General features: G+C 36.5%; 1 protein-coding gene across 5 annotated transcripts in view; it reads left to right on the top strand.

Moving 5' to 3' along the window:
• The window catches only part of RGS12 (regulator of G protein signaling 12), a 78,380-nt gene that overhangs the window by 16,602 nt on the left and 40,188 nt on the right, over positions 1 to 21,590 (top strand). For all 5 annotated transcript variants that reach the window (XM_053941372.1, XM_053941370.1, XM_053941371.1 and 2 more), the window contains exon 3: positions 18,646 to 18,667. In XM_053941372.1, coding sequence (XP_053797347.1) covers positions 18,646 to 18,667 — 22 coding nt within the window. The remainder of the gene's footprint in view (positions 1 to 18,645; positions 18,668 to 21,590) is intronic.

Raw genomic sequence — 21,590 nt, 5'->3', positions numbered from 1 at the left:
GCTACATCTTTCTTAACCAGAAAATGGTGGTTCTTCTAAATTGAAGAAGTTTGCTGTTATATATATCCAGTTTTGACAGAATTTTTGCTTGCAGTAAGAGTGAATTCTCTCAGAATACCGAAGAATCTAGTGCTGGTAATTCACATGCAACAGGAAAAACATGGTTCTTTCCACAGTCTTACAGATTAAAATTTCATGCAGGATTTTCACATCTCAAGTTTTGAGTGTTTTAAACATCAAATATAAAATCTAATTTCTGTTGTTGGAGCTGTTTCACATTGCATAAATACTCATTAAAACAGTCACTTGGGACTACCATTAATTTCAGAAAGATATGATAGTCACTGGCCTAAAAAGTCCCTTTTCCCCCTCATTATGTCCTAGTTGGTATTCATCAGTGTCTGTAAACAGAGTAGCACCAACAGGAGGGATTGAATCAACCTGTGTCCCAATGTTCTCATCATTACTGAGTTACTTTGGAAGGGGAAGCTTTCATTCTAGGTCACAATATGAACTGGACAAAGGAATGGTCTGAATTCAAATCTGTGTTTGGATGAATGCTCTTACTACATGTAGCTATGTGGGTGTGGACTGTTCTCTGTCCAACTACTTCTTTTCACTTTGAAATTTTTTTTTCCCTCTGCATGCTGTAATAGAATGATATCCTAGATATCCCAGTCATCAGGAGAAACAGCAATCCAGAGGAGAATTTAAAAATCCTTTTTTTTTTTTTGTCAAAATAAAATAATGTTGAGGTGTTTTAATTTTGGTTCAAACTTCAACACTGCTGCTTCAGCACTTGTCCCAAGTACTCTTACACTATGTGTGGTAGAACTTAATGTTGTTATGTTTAGTTTATTTCAGGCCGTCTATTTAGAGTTTGTGGAAGAGGAAATAACAATAGCAGGAAATTCTTAGAGACTCCACCTTTGGAATAATGACCATGAGTGTATTGTATAGGCTACTTGCTTGCTTTTGTGTTCGTTTCAGTTATCTTAGCAGAATGGATAAGGTAATAATCCAAACATGAAATTTGGAAGTTAATATGCTTCTCTGAGCTTGTGGGTTTGATTCCTGCTGGCATTCAAATTAATCTTCTAAATTGAGCAGTGTAACTAGGTTCCATGGAGTTTCTTTTATGGGCATTTGATGAACACTGTTCATTGCTTACAGGTCTAAAAAGGCTGTATTTGGATTTTTTGTTGAAGTATGAGCAGTGTGTGAAACACCAGCTGTCAGTGTTGCTGACTGCTGCCATAAGGTGGCGTGATTTCTTTGAAATTTGTTATTTATTTATTTTTAAAAATGTCTGTCCAAGAATACAGCATATTCGTAGATATTTTAATAAATAAAAACGTGATTTCATGAGAAAATGTCACTTTTTCTTTTAACTTGTTAGGTTACTTCTGGCTATATGTGCACAGACAGAATTCTTGTAAGATTAGAATTAATGGTATAGTTGCCCCTCCTCCCTTCCTGCAGAAGCTGTATTATACATAGAAAAAACCAGACAAGTTTGTAGGATTAACCTCTAGGTGCTGTTTTTACTGATAGAAACTGTGTACAAGAATTTTTTTAAAATGCAGGGATAAAGATGGGGTGAGAGTACAAAATTAATGGTGCAGTTGTGCTATAATTGTGGTAGGGAGAATGTCTCACAAAACAGAAAATGCACAATTTTATTTCTGAACTGTGGAAATTGTGCTTGTTCACAGCAGGTCTGATTATGATTAATTAGTCTTTAAATTGGGACTGAAATCAGAAAATGAGCATGTCTAGTATGTGCCCTAGTTATGTTATTTTCACAAGAAATGTATTAAGAAAATTTTTTTTATTAAATTACAAGAAACCTGGTTTTGTTAAGAACAGATTTATCTTTTATCTAGCAATAAATTTTCCTATGTACATAATTTGTTGTTATGAAGTAGTGTCCATTAAAAAACATGTTAACATTCTGTGATTTGCACCAATTTTACTTTTTAGCATATTTGCTGATTCATATTTTCAAGGTGTAATTTAAGCTAAAAGGACCTTATGATTATATAATATTTGGCTTAATGAGAGGACATGATCCTGTATTTCTTCCCACTTTTCTTCCCTGTAGGTAAATGCCACTACTCTCATCCTCTTGCACAATTCTGTTCTGGAAAAGATATTTATAAATTTATAAACAAGTTAAAGGTGTCTCTGTGAGACTGCAGACAGTAGAACACTATCTATGTAAAAATTTACCTTAAGCACAGTAATTGTAATTCTTCTATTCATCATCAGTTTTGGTAACACTTTCAACTGTAGCCCATTCCACTCATCTTTTAATTTTTCTTGAAGTCTGTAAAAATGGGGGAAACTTGCAGTACTTTCTTGAAGTCAAAAATTTAGGTTCCTTCTCACCAAGAAGAACATTCAAAGCTGTTTTTTCCTGAAAATAATTTTGGTACTTGTACTTTTTGTATTTCTCTGTGGTTAAAAATAGGGCAGAGTAGTATAATGAGAGGCATAATCTCTTAGGGAAACAAGTGTCAAATTCTGTAAGTATTGTTAAATAATCATTTAATGCAGAGATAGTTTTAAAATTAAAGATGATTTAATTCTTTGAACTAAGTATCAGGACAAGAAAAGATGGCTGTTGCAGCTTTTTTTCTTGTTCTCATCCTGTTTTGGAAAGCTTAAAGCTATATTGTATATTATAAACAACATTTGTTGTATCAAATTTCTAGAGTTTAGTAATGTTTTCAAAGTTGGAATGTATCACGTATTCTTTTTAAAAATCAGTGTGAGGGCTTTTGTTAGAATGTTCCATCTTAATTATAACCATTAATAATGTAGTATTATTAGGTGTTATTATAGATAATAATGCTTGATTTTTTTTTTCTGTTTTGTTAATTCTACTGAATCAACTTCTTTTTGCATTTCATCTGCTATTTGAAAGCATACAGCACATCTCTTTGGTATGAGGTTTTTATACTAATGGATGACATGTCTGTGCTGGATATTAGCTTTGGCATCTGTGGGTGGAAAAACTCCCCCTAAATGCTCATTTGACTTATTAAGGAGTTTTAAAGTGGGTACCTGTTTTTGTTTGACTGATTTAAATAATCAGACAAAGCTTACACAGGGAGATAATAGCTTATATTAGACCAACCAGTATACTAGGAAAAACAGGCAAGAAGATCTAAACATGCCCCAAACTTTTCCCACCCTCTCATATGATCTAATAAAAAGTATTAACTCTCCCTGCAGAGGTTGCTTTATTGATGTTCTTAGATCATCACCATGGCCACAATGCCACCACCATGGTGAGTGTGAGTACATATTTTAAATCAAGAGGCCTCTTCATTCTCAGCTTATATCAGTGAATTCAAAATTTGAAAAGAATGTATAGTTTTGTCTCAGATTTCACCAATTAGTTAAAAATATGTTCTACTGTGTACCTCCTATAAGAACTGCATCTTTGGCAATATTTTGCCCAAATTTGTATCTAAGATATAACCGAACAGTTGGGAGTTTTGCTGTCAGCTTTCATGAAAGGGGGAGGAAAGGCCAATTGTGAAATAATAGTGCACACATGAGAAAATCTCCATTTTTGTATGTAAAAGGCAGTACTGCATTTTTAGCATGCTGATAATGAGTTCCTAAAGGTTTAATCCAGTCTCATGTACGGATAGTCTGAGTGCTAACACTGAGCAGCCCCTGATGCTGCTGTGTTGGATCTGTGCCCACAGGTGAGGCTCTTGTTTCTCTTTTCCCTTTGCACCAGGGGCCAGCTTCTGGAGCAGTGAGAGGTGTGCTTAGTGATTTCAGAATCCCTCACTAAACTGGCTCAAACCCTCCTGCTGAACCATGATGTCTGGCTGTAAATTGTGTAAGTCAGTCATGACATTACACATTGATGTTTTATCTTGAATTACTGATGTGCTCATGGAGCTGATCAGTAAGACTTTGAAAACATCCAGTGGTTTGTGCCAGGCATTCTTCTGTTTTGTTCAGGCCCTGGGCTGCCTCAGTCCTGGCTGGAGTTGTTCACCTGCTGGGCTGCACAGTGGCCACCCAGCTGTGCTGGTAAGTGCAACGCTGCCAGGACATGTGACAGGCAGGGAATTGCACTGTCTGGACTGCCATGCTGTCCAGCATCATTTGGTTTCACATTTGCTTCTCTAGACTGCTCTATTAAGAATCTCAGACTCCCCAGCCTTCTCTAGAGGAGCATCCTCAGGCTTCTACTTTGGCATGTGGGATTTATCAGGTAGTTTATTTATATCTCTTTGAAGGGGGAAACATCATGCTAGTGGTACACATTTTATTTTTCTTCACAGATTGTGCTCTAGCATTACTATTAGGGTTTTGCTGGTATTTTATACTATACCATAATTTCAAAAAGATTTTCACTAACTGCTCTTAAGTTTACATTTATAGATCTTTTCATGGAAAGTTCTTGTGCTCCTGACACTGTTTTGTAAAATATCTGTCAAAGATGGGTTGGTCAACAGATCAACCCATCAAAGAGTTGTGTGCAACCTCTTTATTGTGAATTTGAGGTACTTCTACATACAATCCAGAATGTTAAACTGTGCTTTTTTTTTCCCCCAGACACTGAGAATAATGGGATTTATTTTCTGTTACTTCAATTGGTGAAATGATCATCCTTCAGTAATGTTACTGCTTACTGTTTTCTTTTGCTTTTGGGTTATTTTCTTTACTTCTGATTCTGGAGAAATTTGCCATGTAAATTTGCATGTAAGAAGCAGAGTAGTCAGAGAATGTGCTGAGAGCTGGATCTCATCTCTGCTTTTTTTGTGAGGTGCATATGGGCAGTGCTCATGACGGCAGCGCTCACCCCATGCTGTGGTGCTTGAGAAGAAACCAACAGTGTTGCCTAGGATGGATTCCTTGGCAAATTAGGTTCCCATATGTACAAAGACTGTTGGCACATACAGAGAAATTTCTTGAGGAGGCAATCAGTAGGTTGTCTGACCCTGCCACTCAAGTGCTGTCCAAGTCTTATTGCCTCCAGGCTTGGCTCTCCAATGCAAGCCCATTTCTGCCACGGAGCCAGAGACACAATGTGTGCTTTCAGGTACTAGAGATAAACTTGTATTCTGTATGAATTAATTTTATTGTGATAGTCAGTACTGCCATTCTTAAGATGTGTGATTAAAGGGACACAGGTGAATTCACATGCTGTAAATATCTCTGCAGTTTGTGGAACTACAAGGATCAGACAGGATGAGCAAGTTCAAGTAACCACCTGAAGTTACATAGGGGCTGCATTCCTTAGTTCAGCAATGTAAGTAAGATATTGGGCTTTGGCTTTGGCTCTGTTATTTTGGTTCTGATTTCCTTGAGTAGTGACAGAACCGTCAATGCTCACACAAATGGAGCTCTTGTTAGATTGGCAACCTCTAAGAGGTGTCTTTCTCCCTAACCTGGCATTCCTCTAAAACTGGGCTTACTCTCTTTGAACTGAAGCTGTTCCCTCTTCTGGGTCTGAGGCATGTGGCATTAAGGCAGAATAATGCTACTATTTACTGCACTGATTCTGAAATGCAGAACTATTTGCTGCTTAAGGCTGATCCTTGCTGCAGTTTCTGATATTACATTTGTTGATTCAAGGGCATCTTTTAAGGCTCCTCCCAAGAAGGTGAACAGTGAGGTGAAGTTACTCCAGGTAATCAGGATGAGAGCAGTCTCTGAAGATGAGACCAGGCTGCTTTTATGAGTCTGAATGACTGGGCAACAAAATGGCAGATGAAAATGTATGCAGATAAATGTAAAGTAATACAAATGAGGCAAAATAGCTCCAGCTTCATATAACAAATGATATATATGTTTCTCAGCAGACTGTTTCTTCTCAGAAGTGAGGTCTTTGAGTTATAAGGGAGAGTTGCATATAAACAACAGCTCAGTACAGTAGCAACGAAGCAAAATCCTGTATTACTGATTATTACAGAAGGAATAGATGATTCCATTGCATACAGCTGAGGTTTGTTTTTCCATACCTGGTCTCTTTATTTTAAAATGCTCTGATATATTAGAAGAAGAAAAGATTTAGAAAGGTGTAAGAAAGAGTGGAAAATCATGGGTGGAATAGGAAAAGTAGTTGGGATTGATTGCTCACTCTCTCCTTCGGGACAAGAAGTCGACACCATTAATTAAAGATAGCTGGAGCCAGGAGCAAAACAAACAGGAGAACACGATTGTTCATGTGGGAGGTGAGCTGGTCTGGTCTGTGGGATGCCTCACCACTGAGTGCTGTGGATGCAAGAAATTTGCATGTCCTGAAGGGAAAGTGGACAAGTATTTGGAAAAGAGAGCCACTGGGGATTATTAAGGAGACAAGCCACACCAGGCTCAGGAAATCTCTTGAACTAAAAATACCTGGAGTCTGGGAGAATGTCATCAGGGAAATGTCTGATACGTTGCCCTGTGCTGCTCGTTGGTAGGCTTCCTTGTGTGGCTACTACTGGAAACATAATCCTGGGTTTGATAAACCCCTGTTCTGAACTGATCATATGCAGAGACAGGAGGGTGGACAGTGCCTTTCCCTGGCTGTGGGACTGTGGATGTCCTCTTGGCACAGGAAGCTGTGCTACCTTTCCCTTGCTGTGAGGTTGTTGTGAAGGGCTGCAGTACCTGCTGGTGCTGGGTGCCTGCCCTGGGCACTGGGAGCATTCCCTGTTTGTGCTGCAGCACTGTGGGGGATGGCTCTGGCCACTGCCCTGCCCAGAACTGCTGCTGCTGCTGAGGTTGTCCAGGCAGCTCCTGGAATGAGTGGGAATGAGGAACTGCCTGACTGGTTTGGTGCCTCTGTCCCTGCCCTCCCTCGCTGCTCTTCCTGTTACCTGGCGTGTCTTTTGACATGACAAAATAATAACTAAGGAGGGATTTTTGCTCTATCATGAGACCTGGTTGATGCTAGAATGAATAAGGCTTTATTGAGTGAACTAGATTGGTATTTCTAGAGCATAATCACAGAATACATACAGCACATATTGATAGCATCTGCAAATTGTTTCTGATTCTCTCTCATGCTTAAACTGCTGGGATTTTGGGTAGGAGTTTGTACCACCTAATTTTCACTGTCCCCATGCATTTATCTGTCCAGTGAAACTTAAGAAACAAAAAGGAGTCAGCTAGAACTTTTACTAGAAGCTTTTTATTTACTTACTAGCATTTCTTATTCACTATTAAATCATTAAAACCTTTCACTAGTGCTTCTAAAACTTAAAATATAGAGTAAAAAGCCCAACTGCAACTTCCCTCTGGACAAAGGAACTGCTGAAGGATGATGTTTAAGGATTATTTTTGGGCAGAAATTGCATACATTTTTTTCTGAAAATGCGTAGATATTGCAGGTCTGTTTCGAGAGTAGGTGTGGTATTGAAAATTATGAGAGTAATGTTTCACTTGGAACATGATCCTCATAAATGCCAGTGCTCTGCTTACTCACAAGAACAGGGAGAGTTGTGGTAGGATGAGATAGGTTGCACAATCTGCATACATGTGATTGTAATCACACTGAGACACGTACCTACATGCCAGAAACTGCAAGAAGTTTGCTGTGAGTCTTATGTGTTTTAACAGTATTGGTTTTTAAAGTATTTTTAGATTATATTTTAATTATTTTTAGTAGAGATTGGTGACTTGGTTCATTCAGGTAATACGCTCATCAAAGGGGAATGTATTAAAAAGGGAATACTTTGGATGAGAAAGCGATGTTGACTCAGTGCTTCAACAAGTTTGGACAAACCTTTACGACAGAGTCCTGTAGGCCCTCAGTGAATGTATTTTACATTAGCAAATTCCTCAGCAGGGCTGTTGTCTTTACAGAAGCTTTATTGTTACACAGGACCTGCCTAAACACCATTTTGAAAGCTGCCTGTTCCTTTTGATGAGAAGATGCAGGACCAGTACTGAGGGCGGGGAATGTGCTGGGGAGGGAGGAGAATGGGAGAAGTGTTGATAGGGCAACAGACAGAGAAGCCTCATTTTTTTACTGGACTCTGGAAGAAGTAAATATGTGTTCAGAAAGAGCGTAATAATAAAGTTGAAGGGACTGTTTCTTAACAATGAGATATTAAACCATTTATACATGGAGAAAACTTTTACTGATAGTCAAGTGTCTGTAAGTATAAAGTTTTGTTTGTCTAAAGCGAGCAGAAAACAGGAATATGGTTTAATGAATAGTCTTCTGAGCTAAGAAATCTTGCAGTGAAATATGATAAATTATGCTTCTCAGGATTCAATGAGGTTTTAAAGAGACAAAGTTTGTAAGTATAAGTATTTAAGTTGACTTTCTATATAAGCTGTTATAAAATTAAGAGTACACCATTTTTATAACCATGTTTAAAATTCTTTTGCAACACTGTATTGTTTTTAAAGTGAATGTAGTAGATGTACTGATATTTCTCTAAGTTTTTTTAATAAACCTTTCACTTAATTTTTATTATACTTGCACATGTTTCCGTAAAGCAAAAATGTCTTTACCGATATGTTACCTTGTAATTGTTACAGTGCTTTTTTAAAAGTTGTGCAGCTAAAGGGATTTTTCTTCTTCCATCTGGAATTATATCCAATAAAACAGAATCCAGATGGTGTGAGTTATTAGAATAACTGAAAATAGATGAAAGGTATTTCTAGAATACAAAATTTCTGAGGTGTAGAGGCTTAGATCAGTTTTGACTTGTTGTTGCTCAGAAAACACTTATTTTGCAAGTAAGGATACTAGCTGTGTTATCAAATTTTGACATTATAGACATTGTTCTTTCTGTCTATACATCTCAGTATAAAATTGTCTTAAATGCTAAAAGTATGGCAGCAAAATTTTCATATTTTAAAATCAGGAGGGAAATAAATAATTGCAAAGCATCGTAAGATATTATATGCATTATTTACTTAAAATATAGTAATTGTCATTCTCACTTTTACATTGATTTCCTCAAAATCTATTAATTTTTAGGGGTTACATCAGTAGCAGGAAATTCAGAAGTGACTAAATGTGTTTCAGTGATCTGTCACTTAATCATATCCTCTTTAATATGCAGTTTTACTTTAGTTTACTATTGAACTGCAAGTTACCTTCCATTTGGATGTGCAAGTTACGCTGTTTCTGCATGTTTTTATTATTAGAGAGAATTCAATTGTCTTAAAATGTTGATCAACAGAAGGGGAAAATAAAACCAGGAATTGTTCGCAAACATTTTTGCAAAGGTATATTTTTTAAATTTTCATTTTGCAGTCCTGGAGAATTATTTTTCAAGCTTTACAATATGGCTGGTAGAACCAGATTTGATTTTTTTAAAGTGGATTTCTGGATGGAAAACCTTGATCTTATTCTTGAAAATGTGCACAGGAGTTGGAGCAGCGTGGCAGACAGCAGAGGGCACTCGGAACAGTCGTTTGCATCATTCCCTTTGCTTCGCGGGGTTTACTGGAGGGGAAGTCTCAGTGTCTGACAAGACAGCTTGTACTTCATTTATTTATACACCAGCAAGTTCCAGCTAGTTTAGCTTCAAAATATTTTTGTTAATATTGCACTGGAATAGGAAGGACTCCTATTTCAAAATTAGAGGGAATCCACAGTGTTGTAAATGAGAGAATCTTTCCTCTTCTCATCAGTAGCACATATGGGGTCTGTTTATTGTTGAGTAGCTGACAAATCACTGACAAAAATGTATTTAGACAGATTACAGAAAATTTGGAGAATTAGGGGAAAAACATTTTATTTTATGGCAGAGTTTTCTTAATTTATGTGTAGGCTTTTTGATGCTCCTGCTTTTTATTTCAGTAACTGGGATCAGTGAGCTAAATCATATTCTTAAAATGTGGCTGTCATGCAAATAGTTGTTACTTTAATATGACATTAAAAAAATCAACACTTGATGAGATTTAAGATTTTTGGTGGTGCATTCTGCCAGTGTCTTGTTTAGTTTAGGACTCCCTGTGACGAGGAGCTGGTCCAGGGGATTGCCTCTTTCTGGTTGCCTGGTGGTTTTTATGCCTGTTTTCTTCTTTTAGGAGTCAGGGATATAATAATAAATCCCATTAACCTTCTGACAAGTTAAAACTTATCCAGGCTCCCTGTCATTCGGTCTTTCTCTTCAGCTTTTTCTGCTCTGAAAACAAATGTACAAAAGCAAATATGAGCAGGAAGTGGAGGGAGGGTAGGAGAGAAAAACAGATCAACCTTATCTGGGGTCACTACCCCTTCCCACAGTTTAGCTCCTAAGCAGATGGATGTGGGTTTACAAATGTCGTCTCTGGTGTAGCTGAATAAGGCTTTTAAAGCTGTTGTACCATATTTTAACACTTTCCATTAATAGCTTTGCAAATTAGCACTCCTTCTGCTTTTGACCTTTGACCTTTGAGTTGCCTGCCCAATTTACAAATATGCTACACAAAATCACAAGATTTTCTATCTGTAGCTGCTGAAATAAGCTGTGAAAATGTAGAGGGATATGAATTTTTTAAAGGGCTTTCAGTGCCACATGACACTTCATAGCCATGATCATTAACTGCTGCTGTCTAATTGCTAGAGCTTATTTTTCAGTGTTAGTAGAGTTGCTGTATGGAAAAAACGTGGACGTGTAATGCTTAGTTCAGTGAAACAAAATCAACAATTCTTCATGTCTGTTTAAAGGAAGGGATTATTAGGTTTACAGTGCCTAGAATGTGTAAAACATTGCCCACCCACAGTGTTCCTGACGACGTTCACTGCAGTTGCTCCAGTGAGCTGCTGGTCATGCAACTGCATCCCTCTGTTGCATGTGGGGTCAGTTTTCTCTTATTCCTTCTTATGGGTAACATTCTCACCTGTTAATATTGTACAAATACTTTTGGTCCTTCTAGGTGATTCCTAGAGGATTTAGGCTGGATTTTAAGTGTAAGTGCTATTGATAAAAGTCCTACTTTGTGTTAACCCAAAGGGGTGTTCACACAAAAGTTCTTCAAGCACTTCTGATCCATTTGTGATTATTATGCACCTGGTTATTTGTAATATTGTTGCTATTTGATTAAAATCTTGACAATGAAAATACATTCTGCATCCCACTTGGTTTAGTGTCAAACAAAATGCAGTATTTAAACAGCTCTGGCATTTTTTTTCTTTATAAAGTTGCACATTTTGAATACTTATCCACACACAGTAAAACTGTTCTGTGCAAGTACCATAGGGCACTTGCTTCTGAAATCCTAGAATAATGGAGGGTGTAATTGTAGTTTTTAAAACACATTTCTTCATGTCTACCCATCCATTTGTTTCCATTGCATTTTGTCATGGTATTAAATGCTTGTAGGAACATTCCAAACTGCAGTGGTGTGCCTATTCAAACAAGTAATCAATCAAAAATTAACTTTCCATCACAGCAATTGGCTTATGCCTCTAAAATTCTACTTAGAATAGGTTTCATATGCAAGGGAATTAAATTTCTTCCCTGATCACTCTAAATTAAATTGAGAAGATTAAGTTCTTCTGTTAACCAAGTCTCTTCATCCTGAGTGCAAAATGGGAAGATGTGCAGGCTTTTACATACTGGCTGTAGCAAGTCAGCCTCACTATGAAATACTGGGTAAAGGCTCTTCTCTTTCCTCATTTTCTCTCTTTATAAGTTCCAAGTAACATTTGCCTTCTTCACAGGGCTGTTTGTGTATTAGGGGCTCTACCTAGGAACTGTATGGCAGTGGGGGGTTCCACATGCTGTACTGAACAAGGGAGAAAGTTCCTCTTTCCTAAATGACTACTAGCACGTCCACCTAGGGCTTAAGGACATCCCACTAGCATAAAAATGTCCAATAATCATTCCCAGATTGCAGTTCTGATGTTTATTTTTAGCAGAAAATTGTGTTCTGATTGCTTTAAAAATAACAGCAGGGAAAGATTTAGGTACTGTCACTGTTGTGGACAGCAGCAAACTTCCTGAAATGCTGTGCTTTCCATATAGAGTCTCTTGAAGACACTGCTGTCACAGGCAAGTGAATTGCACTTCCCTCTTTCATTACAAGGAGCCTATTTTGCTCTCTGTTCCTGAGGCTCTGTGCACAGAACTCTCTTGACATCAGCTGAGCACAGGTTCAGGTTGTGAGGGAGGAAGGGCACAATAGCAGTTGGTTTCTGCAAGAAGAATTTTGTCTTTAGTGACAAGAGGCTACTCCTAGGTTTAATGAAATGCTGCAAGTCTCCTTGTATTGCAGGTTTTTATGTGGAGTTTACAGTGTTAACCACTGAAAAGTTAAGCAGAATGGACTATTTGAGGTCTTATTTTGTTCTGGCTTGCATTATGTAAACCTCTGAAAATAGTGATTTACTATGTAAATGTTTCTCTAACTAATGTTAGGGTGATTAACTAGTGTTTTTTTGGAAACTGTCTTGGAAATCTGTTTTATTGAATACAGGACTACCATAGGGTTCAGCGTCATTTTATTTTCCTGATTTGTTATAGGAAACGTTCTCAAATACAATCAGCATGATTTATATAAAATGATCGAGCTTTTCTGGTGAGAGATAATTGAGATCTAATCTGAATCCCTGACGAACCACAGCTTCCTGCATTGGCCTGTTGCTATTGGTAACATAAAGGGAGTAAAATAGAACTTCATACGAAATGCCTTTAAACTTTACTGGCATGTACAGGCATGGAACAGCGTTGAATTTTTTAGTTTAATCTTTGAGAAGCCGACGTGTTAAGGAAATGCTTTTTCCATATTAAGTGAAGATGAATTTAGGAAGAGTACTGCTAGGAAAAATAACTGCTGTTTCTTACGAGGAGCGGGTAAGTGATATGAATTATATTTAGCTAAAGCAAGGCATTGTTGTAGTGAGAAATTAGAATAGGTTATTGTTATTGGCAAGAAATTAGAGAAGAATAGGATCAGCTTCAGAATGCTTTTTGCTTAGCCTTTAAGCTTTTTTACCTTAAAGTATTTGAGTTAAAAATCCTTTGTAAATGCAAACATTGGGTTTTATTCTCAGAGAAAAGTGGTATTGTTATGCCAACTAACACTGAGATTTTGATATGTATTTATGAACTATGCCCAATATGTATAAAGCTAAAAACCCAGTATGTTTATAATGTGTGCCTATTATTTAATTATGTGCAATATATTTTATATATGCATTCTGTACTATTATATCAATATTGTATCTTTAGGTAAGACTTGATATATTTTGTATATATCTCTATAAAAATAATTTTAGGGATAGATTTGGTACTTAAGGTACTATTTATATGTGATAAGATTGGTTTTGTTTGGGGTAAAAAGTTGAACATTTATTTCTTAAAGGAATTCCAAATGTCACATCGTAATTCTTCATATGTTATTTTTATAGATTCAAATATTTGACAAAATTATATGGAATGTATTTAGTAAAGTTATTGTACTGTAGTTGTACAGTATGTTTTACTTCAGAACTCTTACATATAGAATGCTCTTGTGTTAACTGTTATAAATTCAATTTGGTGGTAGAGAATTGAAAAGTGAAATTGTGTAATAGTCCTCCTTTAAGTGGCATTATGAAGGGGCACTCTTCTCAAAGAATTCTAAATCATCAAATTAATTGCAATAATATTCTGAAATGGGGATAAAAAGCCTGTTATGTTATGCTACTTTTTAGGTGAGAAGTACTTTTGAGATTATTTATTAGAAGGAAAAACTAGCAATAATTGATGAGTAATGTGGCTTTATTTTTTATTTAAAATGTTACAATTGTATATACCATATTTTGAGGCTTGATCTCCCTCCCCCCCAGAGTCCACTGGAGTTCATGGCATGAACGATGTTGATGCTGTAATATATTTGAAAATACATATATATCATGTAAATCCTGGAGTAATGTGACTGAAGACCTTGGGATCTGCTCTTAATTCATACCTTGGCAAAAGGAGAAGTTGCTTCAGGTGATTTAAGTAGTTTGAACAAAGCTAGATGCAAGCAGATGGTCAACTGAGTGATAGGCTTTCCCTGAGATAAGTGACAGAACGTTTGAAAGTTGGCTCTTTGTATACAGCCTGTAATCTTCAGAACCCAGCAGATTTCCTAGCATTATCCTCTATACTGAAATCATATCAGAAAATTAGTTTAGAAGGTTGGTGGAGCTAGGTGTGCTATTCTAACCTGAAAGGTTTATTTACAGTGACTTTATAAAATAGTGTGTAAAGTGATATAGTACTGGGTAAGTAACAGATTCTGGCAGCACTCAGAGAATTCTTTGGATGCAGCAAGAAATTGATGCCTGTTGCTGCAAGAAAGTGTGCTTTGGACAGGCGACAGAGAGGTCATTTTTAATCCCTTTCATTCTGAATCTTTCTGGATGCCTGGGAAAAGAATAGATGTTTCTGTTTAGTCTGTGATTCTGTCATTGTTAGAATAGGAGAGAGAAATACATCTTCACTCTCCTTACAGATTTTACCCTCTGTCTCTCAGGAGGAGTGGGAAACAAAGATGTTCCTTGACTCAGGAAGGCACTCACCCCCACTGTAATGGCAGAGATGATTTCATGTTGCTCCATTTTATTGCTAAGGCCTGGCATTTCCCAGTATGTGTCACCCCTCAGTATCCCCCTCTTTCCCTTTGTTCTACTCCAGTATTTGAGCATGGCTTCGACTTGAGTGACAAATTTTGAGGTGGAGAAAAAGGACATTTTTTGTATTGTATTACCTGGGTAGATGTACACATGGATTTAATTGCTCAATATAATGTCTGGGCTATAGGTGGGGTATTTTTTGGTTTTCTGCAGGATGTTGTTATGGCAGAATTGGACAGTACCTAGTCATTTCTCTGGGACCTGATCCATGTAAAATGGAACATGTGAGATGGAACCAAGTGGATAAGAGTTTCTGTCACCTCAAAGATGTCATCAGACAAGCTTCATGCAGAGGTGCACACATCTAGCAGGTTATAGGCCATGAAAGCTAAAAGATACAGCCTGCTCCAACCTTATGAACTTTCAGCCTTATGAATTATTCTCCTCTATGCCCTCTCTCCCTTTGTACCTTGGTATACAAGGTACTATGTTGTCTGCTTCTGTTCTGGAAAAAAAATTAGGTACTCACAAAGTAGTTTTCTCCCTGATAATTATTGTAAGCTTAAACTATTTTAGATTTGTTGCTAGCAGATCCTGAACAGAACATCAAAAGTTCACAGGCCCTTCTGGTTTTTCCACCTAGCAAAGAGAAATGATGCAAAGAGAAATGTAACATGTTTTCTCTTATTCAGAAACTCATGCTATCAAATATATGCTGAAGCATTTGCCAGTTTAGAGAGCATCTTTTGCTGTATGATAAGTGGGAAGCCACTCTTCAGCTTGCTGGCCCTGCCACTGAAATCACAGAGCTCCAGACCCTGCCCCGAAGCCCCCAGAGCAGAGCTGCATCCCCCAGCTTTGCGGGGTGTGTGAGTGTCTGTGTAACTCAGCTGCTAGTCCAGCTAGATGAGCAAGCGGAGTTCCCATGAAGGGATATACTGGAAGGCATTTTAACTTTCCTAAATTAGATTTATTTTTAAATCTTTGGTAGTTTGTTGCCATCAGATTCCTGGCATATACCATGGGCTTTTTCCTAAACCAATTTGGTAACTGGGGTAATTGGAAGAACCAATTTCAGTTCTTATCTGGTTGTGAAAGATTTGATGGTTTCATACAATTAGATTTTATCTCTGGATGATAGCTCATAGGTATATTCACAACATATATGTTCTGTCATTTGGAATTAAAAGCTTAAATACTTTTTAAAAAATCTTCACATTAGCCCTAACTGGCACAGAGTCATGCCCTGTCCTTCCTCCTCTTTCAGAAAAGGCTACCTACAGGAGCTTTTCAATTTTATAGCTTTCTGATACATATGCTCTTCAATAGGTGGTTCTGAATATGTATGTAGTGTTAAATTTCATCAAATAATCAAACTTTTTATGTGTAGTACATCAAATTGTGTCCTGAAGAGCCTCCAGTGGTGGGAAACATGAATGCTGAAGAATGAAAAAAAGCCCCCAACGTAAACTGTATTTTTAAAATGAGATCATCATAGTATTTAAAAAAATCTGGTCTTGCAACTTATACCTTTCAAAGACAAATCTAGACAAGTTTCAGCTGAACAGTTTAGAAGAGAAACTTCTTTGTCTGAATGTGGACTGCATGCAATTTCTGACAGGTTTAAACTGAGATTTCTAAGTACTCACAAACGTAGTTTGAACATATTACTGTGAATTCTTGCACAGTAATTACAAGCTTTAGTTTCTAGGTTTTATTGAATTAGGTGGATTTAGTTACACATGAATTGAAAGAAATGTTCTTAAAATATATTTTATTCTGTGATCTATAGAAAAAATAGGATATAGGATAATGCTTGGAATATGATAAGTATATTTAGTGACTTTGTAATGTAAAATATATTCCTCCTATAGGTGCTTTTCTAAAATGTTCTAACATAAAAATTACTAAGGCCCTGCTTGGAGAGATTTTAAGATGCTGATAGATGTAATGCAACATGCAGTAGATGAAGCATTTAAAATAAACAAACAAAACCAACCTGTGGTGTGTAGAAAGTTCACTGCATTAACTTATGCTAAATGGATTGAGATAAAACTCTGTGTCCATTCATGATTGAGCTTTTCTATGAAATTGCACCATTTTCCCTTTAAAATTGTATTTTATAATTGTTAACTTCCCAATTTTTGGCAGAAGTGGTATGAATATTCTTTCTGCTATCATGAAAATCCTATTAATTTTGCTTCGTACCTTTCAAAAACATGAAGAATTGTACTTAGTGTTTGAATCTAGGTCAATGAAAGCTAACAAAGTATATGACCATTCCTAAAATGTAGATATTTTGAAAAGACTTTGTTTTTTTTTTCTTCTGTCTAATGTGTAAACGGATACTATTACTTTACTTTGAGTCATCCTTTTCTTCGTTCTTTTAAAAATGACATTGAAGTTGTTTATTCATTAACTGTACTGTACAGTGATGTGACTAAGAAATTAGAAGCAATCATATTTATAAACCAAATTTCAGTAATGCAAATTAAATTTTCTAAATTACAAACATGAATTAAATTATGGCTTCTGAATTTAGAACATGATCACTTGGCTTATGTGCAAAATATAAGTAGAAAAGATGTCCTAAGCCCCACAGAAGGATTGTAACCAGAACCATGTTTTTGATACCTGAAACAAAGCTATTAAAGGGAGATGCTTGGAGATACTTTTCATTATATGATTATGCTTCAGAGATCCAGAAGCATTTATGTAGTTAAGCAAGAAATGTCACCATTTTTTCATTTTTAAAATCTTTTCCATGAGAGGTGTATTTGTGTTTACCTGAACTAGCACCAGGGGAACGATATCAATAGAGGTTAGTTTAGACTTTGAAAGTCCCAGAATACTTGTGTCAGAGACTAGATCAGATCCCCTCCTGGTGATGGGAATAGTGAGGCCACACAGATTGTTAACAAGTTCTTCAGAGAGTGTCAACAGCAGGGTGAGAGCCTGCAGTGAAAGAGAGAAAGAAAGGAGAAGATATTACCAAAGGTTTTTGTGGATTTTGAATAAGAGTGGGAGTGTTTGTTGCCAAGGCTGAAAACTACAAACTATGAAGAGGTAGCTGTTAGCTTGAATTGTGTTTATATTTGTGCTTTTCTTCTGTGTGTTTCTGACCTTGAAGAAGTTTTAGATACTGTAGGGCATTCTTTCCTAGCTTTTTAACGAGCAGTACAAATGAAGAGAGTGTTCTTTAACTATTTAGAAGGTTTTTTAAAGGTTCAAGGACACTTCCAATGGACAAGAAAAGATTGGCCAAACTAAAATAAAAATACTTTCTATTAGTCATTAAAAATCAATGCAAACTTAAATCTAAAAATAGTTTGTCCTCCAGACTTCACTCAGCTGAGTGTCAAGGTTCAAGGATTGGAGTACCTATTTGGGAAATGGTCAGTACTTGGATTTAATGAGGTGTTAGATGCCTTGAGGTCAATTATGATGAAAGCTGAGAAGTTTAGGGTAGATAAGCACATGAATTTCAACATTTCACTAGAATACTAATTGTCCTTGAAAATCTGATGTACAATATAGGTAGAGGTGGTGAGGAGTTCTTACTTATTGCAAGTTAAGTTCTAGCTTATTGCAAGCACTCTGAAAATCCTTCTGCTTCTGTGACAGTCAGAAGTGACTGACAGGGAAAGTTTTTAAAGTCACCTGACTGACAAAACACTGAATTTTCATTTTAATTCCACATATCTCCAAATACTACAGCAAATTAAAGTGCAGGAGATATTGTTTTAATTCATAGTGTTTTCCAGTCTTTGCAGGTCAGTTTTAGGTATATACCTTGTCACAAGTACCAACTGACTGTCTCTGCCCCTCTAAGAAGGACTTTTGGGAGCACTGTAGTTACCACAGCAGGAAATGCTTCTTCCAGTAAATATTGGTGGGATCAAATCCCTGGAAAGTAGTGGTTGAAAGACCTGGGGTGAATTTCATACTGGGGAGAAAACAACTGTGAGAAATAACAGCTGGCTTCTTTAGATTTTCCTCTCTAATATTATCTGTTATTAATAAGGTGATGAAAGTAGCTAACACTGCAAATGCTAAGTGAATCTCAAAGATTTCTGATACTTGCCATGAAACTTCAGTAACACTTCTTTTTTTCTTCTTTTTTATTGCAGTCAGCAACTGTTTCTGATGGAGGTAAGCTGAAGCTTGTTTTTACTTTTATAATAAAAAATAATCAATTTTCCACATTAAGCAACATAATATGTGGTAAATTATGTGCTTTATTACAAGATGTAAGTCCAAGGTGGTGCAGAATTCTGTGGCTGCTTTGGGAACTGTGCCAGTGAAAATATTGCAGGCTTGTGTTCACATACTTTCACTGGTTTATTTGCATAATAATTTTTTGGTACATTTATATATACACATTTTTATTGTAACTAGGCTTCTTCATTCATAATAATAGAGGCAGTGCTGGTTGACTTCTTTGTAATTGGATGATAGATAAAATCTCATTCTCTGTTTTATTGTCCCTTACACACCTCGTTTGCTTTTAAAGAGATGCTCTAGCTTCTAAGTTGTAAGCTGTGTTGGTACATTTGTTGAGCTTGAACTTTCTAAGTGTGATCCTTTTTGAGAAGGGGGTGAGTAATTTGATATTTGTAAAATCCCAGCATGGAGCTTTTGCATTTCTGGAGTACTTCTAAGTAAACTCCTCTTTATTGCACATAAGCTGGTTTGTTTTGATTTTAACATGCCTTTAATGTTTTAAAGGATGTCCACTCTTTGTTAAACATTAGAAGACGATTTCTCTGAAGCTTTGAAATTAATTGAAACAGTTTAAAAAGGCTTCCTTAATGGAATAAAGGAATTTGTATAGTGTGGAGTATACAGGAGATGGCTTTTCTCCTTGTCTTCTCTGGCAGGAGTTGGTTCACTTGATCCTGAAGAGAAATTAATTTTTGCTTTTTTTTGCATTTGCTGTTCTTTGACAACATTACAAGACAAATTTATTAAATAAAAAGGGCAAAAGGGAACAAGCTGTGTTACTGTAATCAGTGCAGTGAAATTGGAAAAAAATATTTGGAATGCTAAGGATAATTTTTTAATATTAGGTGCAAATGTAAATGAAAATTCACAATACTATTTACAAAACTTCTTCATATCCTAATTTCTGATTCCTTGCAAGACTAAAACTGCACTTCAGAAAAACATTACTCTTTTGGTTTTTTTGCTGGAGCCACTTTCCAGTTGCTGACTTTGTCAGGTATTTTCCTTCTCTACTACTGACACAGTCTAATGCTTTACTTCTCTCTGGATGAGAAGGTAGACTCCGTGTTGTATCTGTCTTGTCCACAAAGTGATAAAACAACAAAGCAAAAAATAATAGTTTTATTCTGCTTTCTATTTCTAAAATGTAGCCTGTGTTTTTCTGGTAAAAATGCGTATTTTTTTTTGCCACATGTTATCTTCTTGATATAAAAATCAAAGCAGACCACAGACTTTCTGACTGTGTATGTAGTTGCTGAGGACCAAAGACTTGATTGATCTTTTTTTAGGTAAAATGCAATGTACTTGTGTCTTGTCTCCACGAGGGGTCTTGTTCTATGTTAATGAAAATTATTTTGTTGCTTATCCAGACTTGGGAATCCCTGTGATAGTACTCATACAATAATAATTTCAAGATTTTTATCCTTCCAGCTGAAAATTTATTTTAAAACTTCCACTTATTTTCACTTCTTCCAATATGACTTGTGTCTTACTCTAAGTCTGTAGGGAACTATTTTCACAATTAATTCTATGCAGTTTTATGATCTCATGAAATCTAAGGGCCATGTAAGGTCACAAAGGTGAAAAAACAGCCAAGAAGTTATGTGCCATTTTCTGCTGACTTGTATTCCCTATTTTTTTAGCTGGTTCAGAATTTAACGTGAACTCTCTCTTCATTGTTAAGTGCTACTTAAGAAGGGGTATAATTTGTGTAAAAAATGGTAGTTGAACTATATTGAATAATATTGAATCAATGCTTAAATACCCAGATCGTGGGTTAGAAAAATAGGAGCCAGAGAGACTTTAACCAGAAAAAGTGAAATTAAATAAATTCCTAATTCATCTCAAGCTGCATTGAGTAAATAGTTCTGATTCATGCATGAATTATGTTTTCTAACATTTACTTTCATTGAGTATGGCACAGCGCTGAAATTTTTTCAGTTTTCCTTAATCTCACTAATACACAAACAGATCCACAGACTTAGACATTTTAGGGTATGTCTAGTTAGAGAAATTTTCACCAGTGTAACCATTAGTACAGCACTGCATACTTCCCTTCCTAGACTAAATCTTTGTCATCACAGAATCACAGAATGATTTGGGTTGGAAGGGACCGTAAAGGTCAACTTGTTCCAGCCTCCCTGCCATCCAACCTGGCCTTGACACTTCCAGGGATGGGACAACCTGTGGGCAACCTGTTCCAGCATTACCATTGCTGTCAGAGTGAAAAATTCTAATATCTACTCTAAATCTACCCTCCTTCAGTTTAAAGGCCTTTGTCTGCTCTTGTCAGAAGTCCCTCTCGAGCTCTCTTGTAGCCCCCTTTAGGTACTGGAAGGTGTTCTGAGGTCTCTCCAGGACCTCCTCTTCTGCTTGGTATTATTAATTAATATTAGTGTTTGTACATATAACTAGATTCTGTAAATACTCTTGTTAAGCTTTAGTTTGGGAAGAAAATTCATGTGTAAAAAGCAATTATGTGTTTATATGCATCTCTTCAGTATGGCGGGAGGCACAGCAGTTCTTTGTACATTTTCTTACCAAAGTCAATGAAGATTTATGTCATATGGCTTTTATTATGTTAGAGCCTGGCCCTGGAAACCATCTACCCCTTTGTGTTTATTTCATATTTTACATCCCAGCTTGTGCAAGGCTGGGATTTTCTTATCAGCCAAAACTCTGCACTTGAGCATTGCAAGATAGCTGACACGTAAATTAGTGTTTTTTCCAGATGTGCTGACCAGTGGCAGCTCTTAACTGTCAAAATCAAACTAATTCATTTGTGTAATGAAATGCAGACAATCAGAATGCAAACTGTAATAATGCTTAGATGCAAGATTACTGCTGTAGA

This window comes from Vidua chalybeata, chromosome 4, assembly GCF_026979565.1.
Source record: "Vidua chalybeata isolate OUT-0048 chromosome 4, bVidCha1 merged haplotype, whole genome shotgun sequence".
NCBI classification, from domain to species: Eukaryota; Metazoa; Chordata; class Aves; order Passeriformes; family Viduidae; genus Vidua; species Vidua chalybeata.
The sequence above is the reverse complement of the archived record's forward strand: the minus strand, read 5'-3'. Positions and strand labels throughout refer to the sequence as shown.